The sequence below is a fragment of the Geotrypetes seraphini genome, chromosome 2 (assembly GCF_902459505.1).
Source record: "Geotrypetes seraphini chromosome 2, aGeoSer1.1, whole genome shotgun sequence".
NCBI lineage: Eukaryota > Metazoa > Chordata > Amphibia > Gymnophiona > Dermophiidae > Geotrypetes > Geotrypetes seraphini.
This window is the reverse complement of record NC_047085.1, coordinates 204348198-204361713: the sequence shown is the minus strand read 5'-3', so window position 1 is coordinate 204361713 and position 13516 is coordinate 204348198. Positions and strand designations below refer to the sequence as shown.

At 43.3% G+C, this 13516-nt stretch overlaps 1 protein-coding gene across 1 annotated transcript in view; it reads right to left on the bottom strand.

Moving 5' to 3' along the window:
- Positions 1-13516, bottom strand: part of LOC117354848 (collagen alpha-1(IX) chain-like) — an 89087-nt gene that overhangs the window by 72701 nt on the left and 2870 nt on the right. The window contains exons 2-4 of the mRNA XM_033932815.1: positions 11965-12306; positions 8496-8619; positions 1071-1464 (exon numbers count right to left, since the gene is read on the bottom strand). Coding sequence (XP_033788706.1) covers positions 1071-1464; positions 8496-8619; positions 11965-12306 — 860 coding nt within the window. The remainder of the gene's footprint in view (positions 1-1070; positions 1465-8495; positions 8620-11964; positions 12307-13516) is intronic.

Below are 13516 nucleotides of genomic sequence, written 5' to 3'. Positions count from 1 at the left end.
CCTCTCATCTCATCTGGCTCTCCCCACCCCCTACCCCCCTTAAGGCACCTCAGACTCCCAACAGCATTCCCCACACACCTCAAGGCACCCCTCAGAATCCCCCAGCAAAGACACCTTCTCTCTGAAGAGAATACCTGGAACCATTCTAAAGCCCCCACCCCCCAAAAGGACCAGCAGGACCTGCTGGAGGTTTCCTCAATGTCTAGTTGGCAGGACAATGGGGCAGGAACGATCCCCAGTCACTCCTGCCCTGTCACACACCAGTTCAAAATAGCACACATTGGCCCTCAGTAGTACCCTTGTGCTACTACCACTAAGGGTCAAGCTCACAATTTTAGGCCATGTGCTCTTTTTAGGCCTTTAAGTTGTTGTTTGTTTGGGTTTTTTTTAATCTCAAATGGTACACTGGCCATGAGGGTTTGCTATTTATGGACTGGACATTTCAAACACATAACAGGCACAGGCTACCTGCATCCACAGCTTATGAAATGAATCTGTGTGTGTGTCAGGAGCATAGCTACAGGGTGGGCCTGGGTAAGTTTGGCCCATCCAGTTTGAGCTCAGGCCCGCCACCCAGCAGTGCAGGACTTTGACTTCACAGGCCGCCGGCAGTGGTTCCTACATGCTGCTGGCAGGTAACCCAGGAGCTTTCCCTCTAATGCGTTTGCATTTTGCGTCAGAGGGGAGGCTTCCGTGTCAACTGCTGGCAGTGTGTGTAAGAATCACCTGAAAAGAACTGCTGTAAGAAGCAATGATGCATGGATTGGGAAGGGTGGGAAGGGAAGGAAAGAGAGAGGTGGGGGTAAAGTGGGGCACTGGTGTGTGTGTGGGGGGGGGGAGGGTTAGGGTGGACACTAGTGTGTGTGGGGGTAGTGGTAGGGGGGCACTGGTATGTTTGTGTGTGTGGTGCTACATAGATGGATGAACTTACACAGTAGGGATTCAGGAATGCTTTCCTTGTTCCCATTTGATTGAGATTTTACCCATTCTTGAATACCCCTGGTTGGCCAAAGACAAATATAAAATACACATAGAGCCAGTTGCTTTTTTTTTTTTTTTTTTTTGCTTACCCTAGAAGTAGAGTTATCCTTTGCGTTCTTAGCTAATATGCTGACACCATCTGTTTTTATTGAACCATCCAGGCTGCTGGGGGCTGTGCCTGCCAGCTGACAGTCCACATATAGAGCGAGCTGGTTTCTCCTTGCACTCAGAGAGAGCTTGTGCCATGCCCCATCAAACAACTTTTCCACATTCTCAAATGTGGTGATCTTCTCATCGCCCGATGCGGCCTCGTTATACACCTCAACGGCATTCATCTCACCGTACAGGCGCAGTCTGAACTGTTCAGTGCCATTTCTGTCTTTCACCTCCAGAAGGTTCCATGATTTCTCAAGAGTTTCCCTTCCCATTCTGAAGGTTGAAACCAGAGAGAATTCTTCAGGGAGTCCATACGGAGTAACAAACCTTAAAAAGTAAAACCACAGGAATGTTTCTGAGAAAATGGTTTAAAAAAAAAAAAAAAATGCTAGCGAAAATTACAAAAAGAAAGTACCGTAACTTGAAACCTTTAGAATCAAATGTTTGCAAATGGGCTTTTTCACTTATTCATTATGGAGGCAATTATAGAGGGCATGTTTGCGGGTGGAAGTCATAGCTTGGAATGGTCTTTTTTTTATGAGTCAAATAACACTGCACAACAAAGTTTTTGCTTCCTGAACACTGCTGGGTGTTTCTTATAGAATTTTGGGTGCTGATCATGAATATTACATCAAAAATTACCCATCACGTACCATTTCAGAGAAATCTTCAATTTTGTCGTGATTTTTTCTTATATTTGGATGCAAACAATTTTTTCTCCCATAAGTGTCTTATCAACAACGGTTTGTGCCGCCTGGGTATGTCCATGCATAAAATCTAGCCAGGTTGGAAGCTGTTTTATGGAAGATGACATCCTGGGCATGTCTGGGCAGGTCTGAACGAGCTTGCGCTGTCTCACCATGCTATAATGGTGGCTTCCATACACCGATCCTGCTCATTTGGTTAATATAGATAGTCCGTGTGTGTATATAGTATCAGTATAGTAAAGTATAGTAGTATAGTAGCTGTAGCAATATAACAGTAAGTAAGCTTGATGCTATAGACGTTTTGGTGTCGGGCAATATGTCTCGTCGGTGTCGTAACAGCCGCGACACATTCTGCTATATCTGTGGGGAATATACACTTACGCCTCAGAGACGTTCGATGACTGCCCTTGTAAAGAAAGCCTATCATCTGTATTTTGGCTGCAAAATAGGTGATCAAGACAAGCAATGGGCGCCTCACATTTGCTGTGCGACATGTGCTGTTAGTCTGAGAGCCTGGCTCAGAGGTACTCGAAAGACGATGCCATTTGCTGTTCCGATGATATGGCGAGAACAGAAAGACCATGTGACGGACTGTTATTTCTGTTTGACTAATGTGTCTGGTTTCTCTGCCAAAAACAAGAAGTCAATTGAATATCCTAATCTGCCTTCAGCAATGAGACCCATGCCACATGATGACAGTCTTCCAGTTCCGAAACCACCAGAGGATTGGACCTTAGACGAACCAGATGAAGAAACTGCAGTGCAGGGTTCTAACAGTGACATTGACCCGGATTTTGAACCATCCTCATCAGGTGATCCACATCTGATAACACAGTCCGAATTGAACGATTTGGTCAGAGATTTGGGTCTGTCAAAAGCAAAAGCTGAGCTGCTAGGTTCGAGACTGCAGGAATGGTGTTTGCTATCACCAGGTACGAAAATTTCTGTGTTTCGAGACCGGCATCATGATATAACCAAATTTTTTGCACAAGTCGACAGTCTCTGTTTCTGTTGTGACATTGAAGGATTGTTCTCGGTCTTTGGTTGTGATCACAACCCGGAAGAGTGGCGTCTTTTCATTGATTCGTCAATGTTAAGCCTGAAAGCTGTTCTGTTGCACAATGGCAACGTTTATCCTTCAGTACCTGTTGGCTATGCAGCACATATGAAAGAAACATATGAGAATATGGAAATGTTACTAAAGTATGTCCAGTATACCAGGTATAACTGGAATATCTGTGGAGACCTCAAAGTCGTTGCTCTGTTACTAGGACTGCAGCTTGGCTATACAAAGTACTGCTGTTTCATCTGCGAATGGGACAGCCGAGACAGAGAGTCGCACTATTCTAGAAAGAACTGGCCACTCCGTAAAAAGTTAGTTCCAGGACAGAAAAATGTAGCACATGAATCGCTTGTTGACCCGACAAAGATATTTTTGCCTCCTCTTCACATTAAACTGGGACTCATGAAGAATTTTGTGAAAGCAATGAACAAGGAAGGGGAAGGTTTTCGTTATTTAAGACAGATGTTCCCAAGAATAACTGATGCCAAGATCAAAGAGGGTATTTTTGTTGGCCCCCAGATCAGACATGTTATGAGTGACAAGCGATTTGAAGATCTGTTAGTTGGGCCGGAAAAAATTGGCTGGAAAGCCTTGAAAGACGTTGTTGACAATTTTCTGGGCAATTACAGAGCCCCAAACTACATTCAGCTGGTAGACAAACTTCTCAAAGCATACAAGAGAATGAAGTGCAATATGTCACTCAAGATTCATTTCCTCCATTCACACTTGGACTTCTTCCCCGCAAATCTCGGTGCTGTGAGTGACGAGCACGGTGAAAGGTTTCATCAAGACATAGCTACGATGGAGAAACGATACCAGGGCAATTGGAATCCGTCAATGCTTGCCGACTATTGTTGGATGCTACAACGTGATGCACCAGACACTGAATATAAAAGAAACTCGGGAGCAAAACACTTTTAATTCTGTTTCATTTAGTCGCTTGTGCGAAACGTAAACTTGACTATATATTTTATTGTCAGTAAACATAAAAATGTCTATTTCTCATAGTTCTTACGTGATGCAGTAAAACCAAAACCATATTTGAGCATACCAAGTTGGTACCTGTCATAATCACCAAAAACTTTTCAGGAATCAAGACTTAACCAAAAAATTGTTGTGCAGTGTAATGGATTACTTTTAGAAAGATGGTACAATTGGTGCTCTTTAAAGCATACCTATTAAGGACAAAATGATTTTTAGATAAGAATTGTTGTTTTATATATGTTAATTTTTCCTGGATTGTTTCCAGCTTCTTGAAATTTGTTACCCACACAGGGAGCAGCTAGATGAAAGGAACGAAGTCTGGAATTGGCAGTGGAGGAGAAGGATAAAGCTAAGAGCAGCTTATTTGTGGTGATTTAAAAAAAATAGGGTTTTTAGAGCCATGGTAAAAATAGCCTTAATGTACCCACCCACGTAAGGATACTCTAAGGCCAATTTTAACCACAGCTTTGTAAAAGAACCCTTTTTATATATATATATTCAAAACCTAGCGGGTTCTCAAAAATCTCTGTAGATCAAACATAGGGAAAGTTATTCAAAACAAACACTATAAGTAACAAACATAAAAAGTTCAAGGATTGAAATTCATAGTTGATCAATGAAGATCACACTTTGGATGACCCATTCCTGCTGCATTTTCTCCACTTTATTAAATATATTTCCTAAATCTATCACGGGGTTGACAAAACAAATAAACTTTTTCACTTTCCAGAAAATTAATTGAATCATTTGTTATTCAAACAAAGGGCACTATTTACCATGCTTCCCAAATATATTTCAGATGTACCATCAAAAAGGGTATCTACTACTTCAGCCTGGCACAAAATCTCTAGGCAAACTATGGTGCAGGATTGTTGTATAATAGTTAAGGACAAAACAAAAGGAATTGACCCCAAAATATCCACAAAGAAGAAAATCCAGAGAAAGCCAAAAAAACTCTGTGGAGTGACGATGTTCCTAAATGGACTTTACTTGAAAGTGTCAAAGTTCCAAAGGTACACTGAAATCATCCACATAAAATAATTCCATCCATATAAAAGTAAATCATCCACATAAGAGCCTTAAAGGACCTAGTCCGCTAGGGATACAGGACCCAACACGGTCCGCGTTTCGACAAAAATTCTTCTTCAGGGGTCCCTGGGGGTCCTATAAAGGTGAGTACGTGGGAAACAATTGTGTGGAGAGCCGGAAGTGAGACACTGCTTGCATTTGCAATGGAAAGGACCACAGGCACCTATATTATGGTGAAACTGTGTGTGTGTGAGATGGTGAAAGTGTGTGTGCGCATGAGAGAGAGATGGTGAAAGTGTATGTGGGGGGGGGGTGAGAGAGAGAGGTGAAAATGTGTGTGTGTGTATGATGGTGAAACTATGTGTCTGTGTGAGAGATAGAGAGAGAGAGAGATATGGTGAACGTGTGTGTGTGTGAGAGAGAGAGATGGTGAAAGTGTGTGTGTGCACGTGTATGTGGTCCAACTCATTCTTCGCTCTTGGGAACACATATGCACACGTTACGTGAAAGTAAGTGCTGTCTTTTCCTACCACCTACTCTTATGCATTATATATTATATGCTGGCGCAGTTTTATATGGGTCCATACAATGCTGGTCTAGCTCTGAACTCACTTATAAAATTACACCCTGTAAGAATAGTGGAAAAGCAGGAAAAATAGCTTGTTTGAAATGATCATTTGGTATAATTTTGTCTTATTTGCAAGCAGTGTGCTTCTACTAAACAGCTGACTGGACACTTTAACAAGCTCTAATTATTTTTAAAGGTACACTGTGTGAACATTAAGGAATTTAGTCAAATGGCAAGAATAATATATTTCTCTCCAACCCGGTCTTATTACATAGTTGTTGCTAATTACTACCTTTGGATCTCTAATGGCATCAGATTTTGAAGAAATATAATTGCACCTGTTCTACCAAAGTTTATATTCTAGAGCAGTGGTCTCATATTCGCAGCCTGGGGGCCACATGCAGCCCGCCAGATGCTATTTTGAGGCCCTCGGTATGTTTATCATAATCACAAAAGTAAAATAAAATAGTTTCTTGATCCTATGTCTCTTTAGCTATAAATTACAATATTATTATTTAGACTTAGCCAAAAGGAAAGATTTATAAACTATAAAGAGTTATACCTCATGCAAAATTGTCATTTCTTTAATAAGACGTTAACTATTTTTTCTGAGGCCCTACAAGTACCTACAAATCCAAAATGTGGCCCTGCAAAGGGTTTGAGTTTGAGACCACTGTTCTAGAGGCATCAAGCGAGAGATAAATCATTCTCTTCATGATTAAAATTTGATTTTCTTTTCACAGCAGGGGTGTAGCCAGCAGTCCATTTTTGTAGGGGCCCTGGAGCAGATTAGGGGGAGTCACTTATTCTTCTCTGCTTTTTCCCCATCCCACCCCCATAAAAAATGTTACCTGTGCTGGCAGGGATGTCCAAGCCCCGCCAGCTGAAGAGAGTTCTGCGGCTCAGACTTCTAACAGGCCCCAGTGGCGTAGTGAGAGTAGGAGGCACCCAGGACAGTGGTATCCCTGCCCTCTTCTCTAACACCTGCTCCTTCCCCATCCCCCCACCATGCGTGCGCTTTCCCTTGTCCCCCATACCTCTTTAATTCTTTGCCAGCATCTCCAACCTGCTGCCTCTTCAGGCCTCAGCTCTCCCTCTGATGTCAGTTCCTGACCAGGAAGTGACTTCAGAGGGAAAGCCGAGGCCGGCAAGAGCGGCAGGTTGGAGATGCTGCTCATGCCTGTGAAGAGACAAAGAGGTAAGGAGGGGGGCAGAAAGTAGGAGAGGTGTCAACAGCCCCACCAAGACAGAACCTGGGGCGGGCTGCTCCCCACCCCCCTTACTATGCTACTGCCAGGCCCTGATATTCAAAAACTTGCCATAGAAGCAAGACTGATTTTAGCCAGTCTTACTTGCAAGGTAGCTAAGCCTCTGATGCACAAAAGAGTAATCGGGGGCTTCTATCAATCACAGTAGCAGCCACAGAGAATCCTATGCAAATGCATTACGAGGAGCTCATTAGTATTAAAATATGCACTTCTTGTAATGCACAGCAGGGAACGCTCACCTTTCACTATGGTTACCAGATGTCTGGATTTACCCGGACATGTTCCTCTTTTTAGCGGGCATGTCCGGGCGTACGGACAGCTATTCAAAACCCGGCACTTTGTCCAGGTTTTGAAAAGCAGATCTCATCAGGAGGGGCATTTGCGCATGCACAGATGCCCATCCCAACCAATGAGCAGGCTGAGGGGGCAGGGCTAGGGGGTAAGGTTGGGGCATGGTGTGGATGGAATTCGGTGGATGGATGGGTGGAACTGGGCGGGCCTGGGGGTGGATCAATGTGTCCGGATTTTATGTACATAAAATCTGGTGACCCTACCTTTTACCATGCAAATTTTCTGGGTGAATCTGGAGCTGCCTATAGTTGTTTGTGCTTGTTGTATGTGCATTCATATTCCGCACCTAACAGCTGTGTTCTAACCATAGGCGCAGGACACTTGGATGCTCATTTTCAAAGCACTTAGACATACAAACTACATAAAATCCTATGGTGCTTTGTGTGTCTAGGTGTTTTGAAAATGAAACCCACACTCACACAAAACCCACACAACAGCTGCATCCATATTATGTGTGAAACTAAAAAAAACTCCCAAACAAACAAAAATAAACTTGCCTGAGAACTCTGACGATCACAGAAATTGTACTGGGCCTGTGCACAAGAGCTGTGCCTACCACTCAGCTCTTGTGTTCAGGCACCAGGCATAGTTCCTTTCACCAAGGGTACTCAGCACAAATAACATGCATATAGTTTGCAAGCTATTTGTGCTGAGCATAGCCCAGCAAATCCCAACCTGGTGTTTCCTACTGAGTTGCTGAACCTTTGTGCTAGAGAATGACACTGGGACAAATTTGTCCCCGTCCCCACAGGAACTCAATTTTCCCATCCTGTCCCCTTGAGTTTTGTCGCTGTCCCTGTCCCTTTCCTGTAAGCTCTGCCTTAACCACACAAGCCTCGAACACTTATGATTTAAAAGTGTTTGAGGCTTGTGCAAATGAGGATGGAGCTTGCGGGGACGGGAAAATGAGTTCCTGCGGGGATGGGGAAAATTTGTCCCCTTGTCATTCTCTTCTTTGTGCATCCTGCCCCCGGTGCAAAAAAAGTTGGGAGCAAGCTTTCTAGCTACAGATGCAAACAACCTCTCCCAGTGCAAAGAAATTGGTGGCATGCTTTCCAGCCACTGGCATTATACTCCTCATGCACGCTTAGTTCCTGTGCGCAAACTGAGAATGTGCAAGGTGTGCCGGCATCAGCGGCACTTCCTCCCACTGGGAGAGGTTTGGGTCATGGGACTCTTCAGCTAGTAGGGCTTGGACAACACTGCCAACCTTTTAAGGTATTGCAGTTTTGGGGGGAGGGGGGCAGGCTCTCAAGCTTCTCCTGTAGCTACGCCACTGTTTCACACTTCTGAGTTTTTTCCCTGCCTAAGATCAGGTTGCTGTTGTGCTTCAAAAAGTCTGAAATAAGCAATTTCTTGGTAAATTAGTTTCTAATGGCTCAGTGTACCTTGTTTCTCTTAAGATTTGTACTCTTGGCCCTAGCTCGTACGCTGTCAGGTCACTCTTTGATCCTGAAATAACATTGACTTCAGAAGTACTGGAAATTCTTAGCTCTTTTAGCAGGTCAATGACTAGAAGAAGAAGAAGAAAGCAGCGCAATCTGTTAAACTTGAGCAAAACCAACATCATCATTAACAACAACCTCACACTATAACACAAAACAGAGACTCCTTCCTTCCTGCACATCATCTTCATTAGTTAAAATCAGAATGTCTTTGGATGCTCTTACCAGCAGGCAGAGTAAGGAATACACTCCTCCCTCAATATTCACAGGGGTTAGGGGCAGAGAAGGCCTGCGAATATTGAAAATTCGTGAATAACTTTTGGGCCGGCTCTGACCCACCCCCGCCTCCCTCCCGTCTTCCCCCCGGAATCCCGGACCTTACCTGGTGGTCTAGTGGTATTTCGGGGCAGGAGCGATCTTCCTATCCTCCTGCTCCATGCAGATCACTCATATAAAATGGCCACCCCGAAAGACCGCTAGACCACTAGGTAAGGTCCGGGGACATCCGAGAGGCGGGAGGGAGTTGGGGTAGATTCCATTTTTAGGAAATCGCGAATAATCGAAATTGCGAGTCCTAAAACCGCGAATCGGGAGGAGGAAGTGTAATGTTGTTCCTGGTACAAGAAAGGGAAGAAAGGGCTTCAAATGCCTTGTGGTGAACAAAGCCCCTAGGTAAGTAAAAGCACTCAGGAAAATGAAACATTAAGGGCTACATTCAATAAATGGTGCCCAAGCCAGGGGCTGGGATTCTGTAGAGCAATGTTTCTCAACACGCAGTACGCATACCCTTGGGGGTATGCGGGCCGCTTGTTGGGGGCATGCAGCCTGGCCACCAATTCCTGCCCATCCGTAGAGGCGGCGGATGGTTCTGGGGTGGAGCCTGGGCATGTCTGGGGCGGAGCTTAGGCAGGGTACTCGGTTGATATTTATGAGACATAGGGAGTACTTGACTTGAGGAAGTTGAGAAACACTGCTTTAGAGGATGCTCTGTGTGGAGCATTCTTTATAAAATACAAAGTAAGCATGCATTTCGCGCCTAACTGCCCAAACTATTTACTTCTGCCAAAGGCTGGTGTCCATGCTGGTGTCCAACTGATGGCAGATGCGTAAATGAAAGCATTCTATAACATTTTGCCTAAATTCTGGAAATGTCCCTCCCATGACCATGCTCCCTTTAGAGTTGCATACTATGAAATTTAGGTGTGCATGCTATAGAGTAGGGCAGTGGTTCTTAAACCTGTCCTGGGGGTCCCCTAGCTAGTCAGGTTTTCACAGTATCCCTAATGAATACTTACCCCATATGAGGGAATGTTCCACAGATTGCACTTCAAACCACCATGCAGTACTATATTTTAAATCTTTATGTCAAAAAACTAACCATTGTAAAAATATGTATAAAAATATAACCATAATTCCGTGTATTTGATGGTGTGTTTGGTGCTCCAACATTAAAGTCATGAGTGAATAGGATTATTATGAAGAGGAACCATCACTGCACCACCAGAGTTCCTTCAATTATTGTACTTGTTATAAATGCTATTAGGTTTAAATCCATTGTTTGTAGGTACCAACCACAATGATTCAATCCACAGTGAAACTAATATATCAAAGTACTGTAGAAGTAACACTTATCTTTAGTTGAAGGAATGAACCTCAAAAGTGGTGATGCTATTCCCTTTGCTGCAGTCATCAAATTAACATTACTCGTGACTCAACAAAAGTTCCCTCGTGTCCAATTGTGTCAATAGAATCCCAAAAGTTTTCAAAAAACAATTCCCATATAAAATCATCCTCATAACCAGAGAAAAATAGTATCACTCTCCATGATGCAGTACTGTCTACAGGGAACCCACACAGGATTGGTCATCATTGGACTTGATGCTTATGAATGGGAGGAGTGTTTCTGATGTTATAGGGTGATCATCTGGCATCCAGTGATCACTGCATACTCTGGTTCAATATTACTACTGAGGTAGAAAGGTTCTAGTCTTCAAAGTAACTAACTTTGTCAAGATGAGGGATTACCTCATGGAATTTGTTGGGAAAGTAGAAAAACATTGGCAAAACTGAAAGAAGCTATTTTAAGGGCAACAAACTTTGTTGTTAGGACAGTAAATAAAAGAGGGCCACTTTGGTTCCCAAGAGTAGTAGCTGAAGAAAGGTAAAGCCAAAGAGGTAAGGCCTTCGTAAACTGAAAGAGAAAAACAGGCAACAATATCTAGAAAAGATTAGAGAAGCTGGTAAATTAGTAAGGCAAAGAGGGTCCCAGCATGTAGAATTTCAACCACAGGGATACAATTTACAAGGGTCACAGACACGATCTCAACAGCGAGCCAACCAGTGAGGACCTCTTTGGGAAGTCAATCTACCATCATCAATATATCTGATAAAGCTTTATCGGAAGTTGAATGTTCAGTACTAAATTTAGGTTTGGGGTTTGTCCCCACAGCAAGATATGATGTATTTGAACCAGGCTGGCTATTTATAGCTTGATACGCAAATTTCAGCTTAATATATATTTTGAAGAACATTATTTTGAAAATGATGGATCCCTCATAACAAAAAAATTGAGCTGGCTCCCTCTAGGTCCCCTTCATCCTCATTTAATAACTTTCAAAGATCTAGTTATACAAGATCTCATCCAACTAGAAACCTCCAGCCAATTGATAAGAGGGACCACAAATCAGGTACTTGATATTATGTAAGTGATTAAAGGAGCTATGGCAAATCTGATACAAAATCACCCTGCAATATTCAGATATCACTTTTAGAAATCATATCAGTTTATAATGAAACGTGACTAAGTTTCCTTGTTTATCTGCACTAATTTTAGGAAGATCAAAGTGCAGGCTGTTGATGAGTAGTAGTGCTGCCTGATTCACGATTCAAATCGATTCACCGATTCACTTCAGGTGAATCGATTTAAAATAAAAAATCGGCCTCCTGATTTGGTGACTGACCCTCCCCCGTGCCCCCTAAAGCAGGAGCGGCAGTGCTGCCTCTTGCTAGCCAGCCGCTGCCGTTCCTGCTTTAGAGGGCAAGGGGGGAGGGTCAGTTGGGAAGTGCTGGTGTCCGGCTTTCCCCCTGGCCTCCCGCGCATCCATTTATCTAATTTCAGCAGCCAAGCAGCCTGCAGAGAGGATCGCTGGTGCTGGCGATCTTTGCAAGCTGCCATAGGCCTTCGGAGCTGTTTCCTCTGCTGCGATCCTATCTCTGCTACTATTTGGGTTTTTGCCTCTGTGAAAATGAGATACTGGGCTAGATGGACCATTGGTCTGATCCAGTAAGGCTATTCTTATGTTCTTATTTTACTGATTTCTTCATTTCACACATTGGCTTTCCAGCTCACTCAGTATTCACGCCATTTTGGATAATTATTGAGCTATAAACTCATGGCTTAATAAGCACGTACCTTCTGAGTGGTGAGAGATCTCTGGAACTGGGAAGAGGTCTTCATCTAGATTCGGAGAAGCTTCATTTAGGACCTTAGGTATCACTGTAGTTACATCTTGAGCTTCAATATAAGACTCTGTGGGTACAGGGTAAGGAAATGCTTCTTCGGGTATTAGCTTTGTGCCTGGATAGTAGCCAGAAGATGTTGGCTCCACTGGGTAATATCCTTCTGGGTTCTCAGTGGCATATGGGTTACTTGTCAATGTGATTAAGTAATTGTCACCTGATTGGTAGCCATAATAGGGAGTACTTCCATGTTCAAACACCTCAGGGTAAGTTGTTTCGTGGTAATCATATTTGCCTAAAATATTACAAATATTTTAAAAACAAACAAACAAAGAAAAAGAAATAAACATCAGCAATAGCTTTCTTAAGATATACTGACATCTAATTGATGAAAGAAGCAGCATAATTGACTCATGAGCAAGAAATTCAAAACTGCCAATTTCACAGGATAACAGTAAAACTCAGGGTCATCTACAAGGACTGTTTGGTCTTCTGATGCTTCTGCAAGACAGCCCTAAGAATGCTTCAGTGCAATGGACTCATCAATGCTTGTTTGTGCTATGGGCTATGGGGCTCAAATAAAACCTGAACATCCTAATTGCCGGGATGTTCAAGTGCCTACACTCAAAACTGTTTTACTGGACTTCTAGAAAGATGTTTCATCTGCTGTGCATCCAGAGCTCCGGGGGAGAGAAGGGGTGGGGGGGGGGGTAATGGTCATGTTTTGGCTGGGCTTTGGATACGGTTAACATGGATGTCCTGCAGCAATAATTGAACCTTTCCCAAGATGTCCTGGATGGAACTTAAGACGTTCAGAATTAGACCTGTTTTAGAAGTATCTAAGTACCACAAAGGTACCCAAACTGACGAGATGACCACTGGATACATTAAGGTATGATTCCCCATACTCCCACACTCCTCACTAATCCCCTCCCACCCACCCCATCCCAAAATCTGAATGAAAGAGTGCTTACCTGTCTAGAACAGCAGCACTTGGTATAGGAAAGCCTAGTAGAACCTCACACAGGTGTCTTAAGTAATTTGGTGGATGGGTTAGTGAACCATAGAGAGGAGGACCCAGGCCCATACGCCACTCTAACCACATTTATGGTTGAAAGTGTGAGCCCACTAAATTCCACCAAAACCCTACTCTGCTGTCATATAGGTACCACCTGCAGCCATAAAGGCTATTGTTGTGGTAGACAAGTAGGGTTTGGGGAAGTTTTGGAGGGCTCGCCATAAATTATAAGTGATATAAGGTGAGATGTATATCTGGCACTCTTTATGTGAAGTTCACAGCAGTGCCCTCTAATGTGTTCCACTGCTCTGTTGGCATGTCTGTGTGACCAGTCCATCACAATGATGGCCACTCTCATGTCCAAATGGTCTGGATTTGAACATGTTCAACTTGGACGTTTCTTTTGTCGAAAATGGGGTATAAAGTTAGGTGTCCTAAGGTTTGGATGTCCTAGATGATTTTTTAAATAAAATATTTTTGGACATCT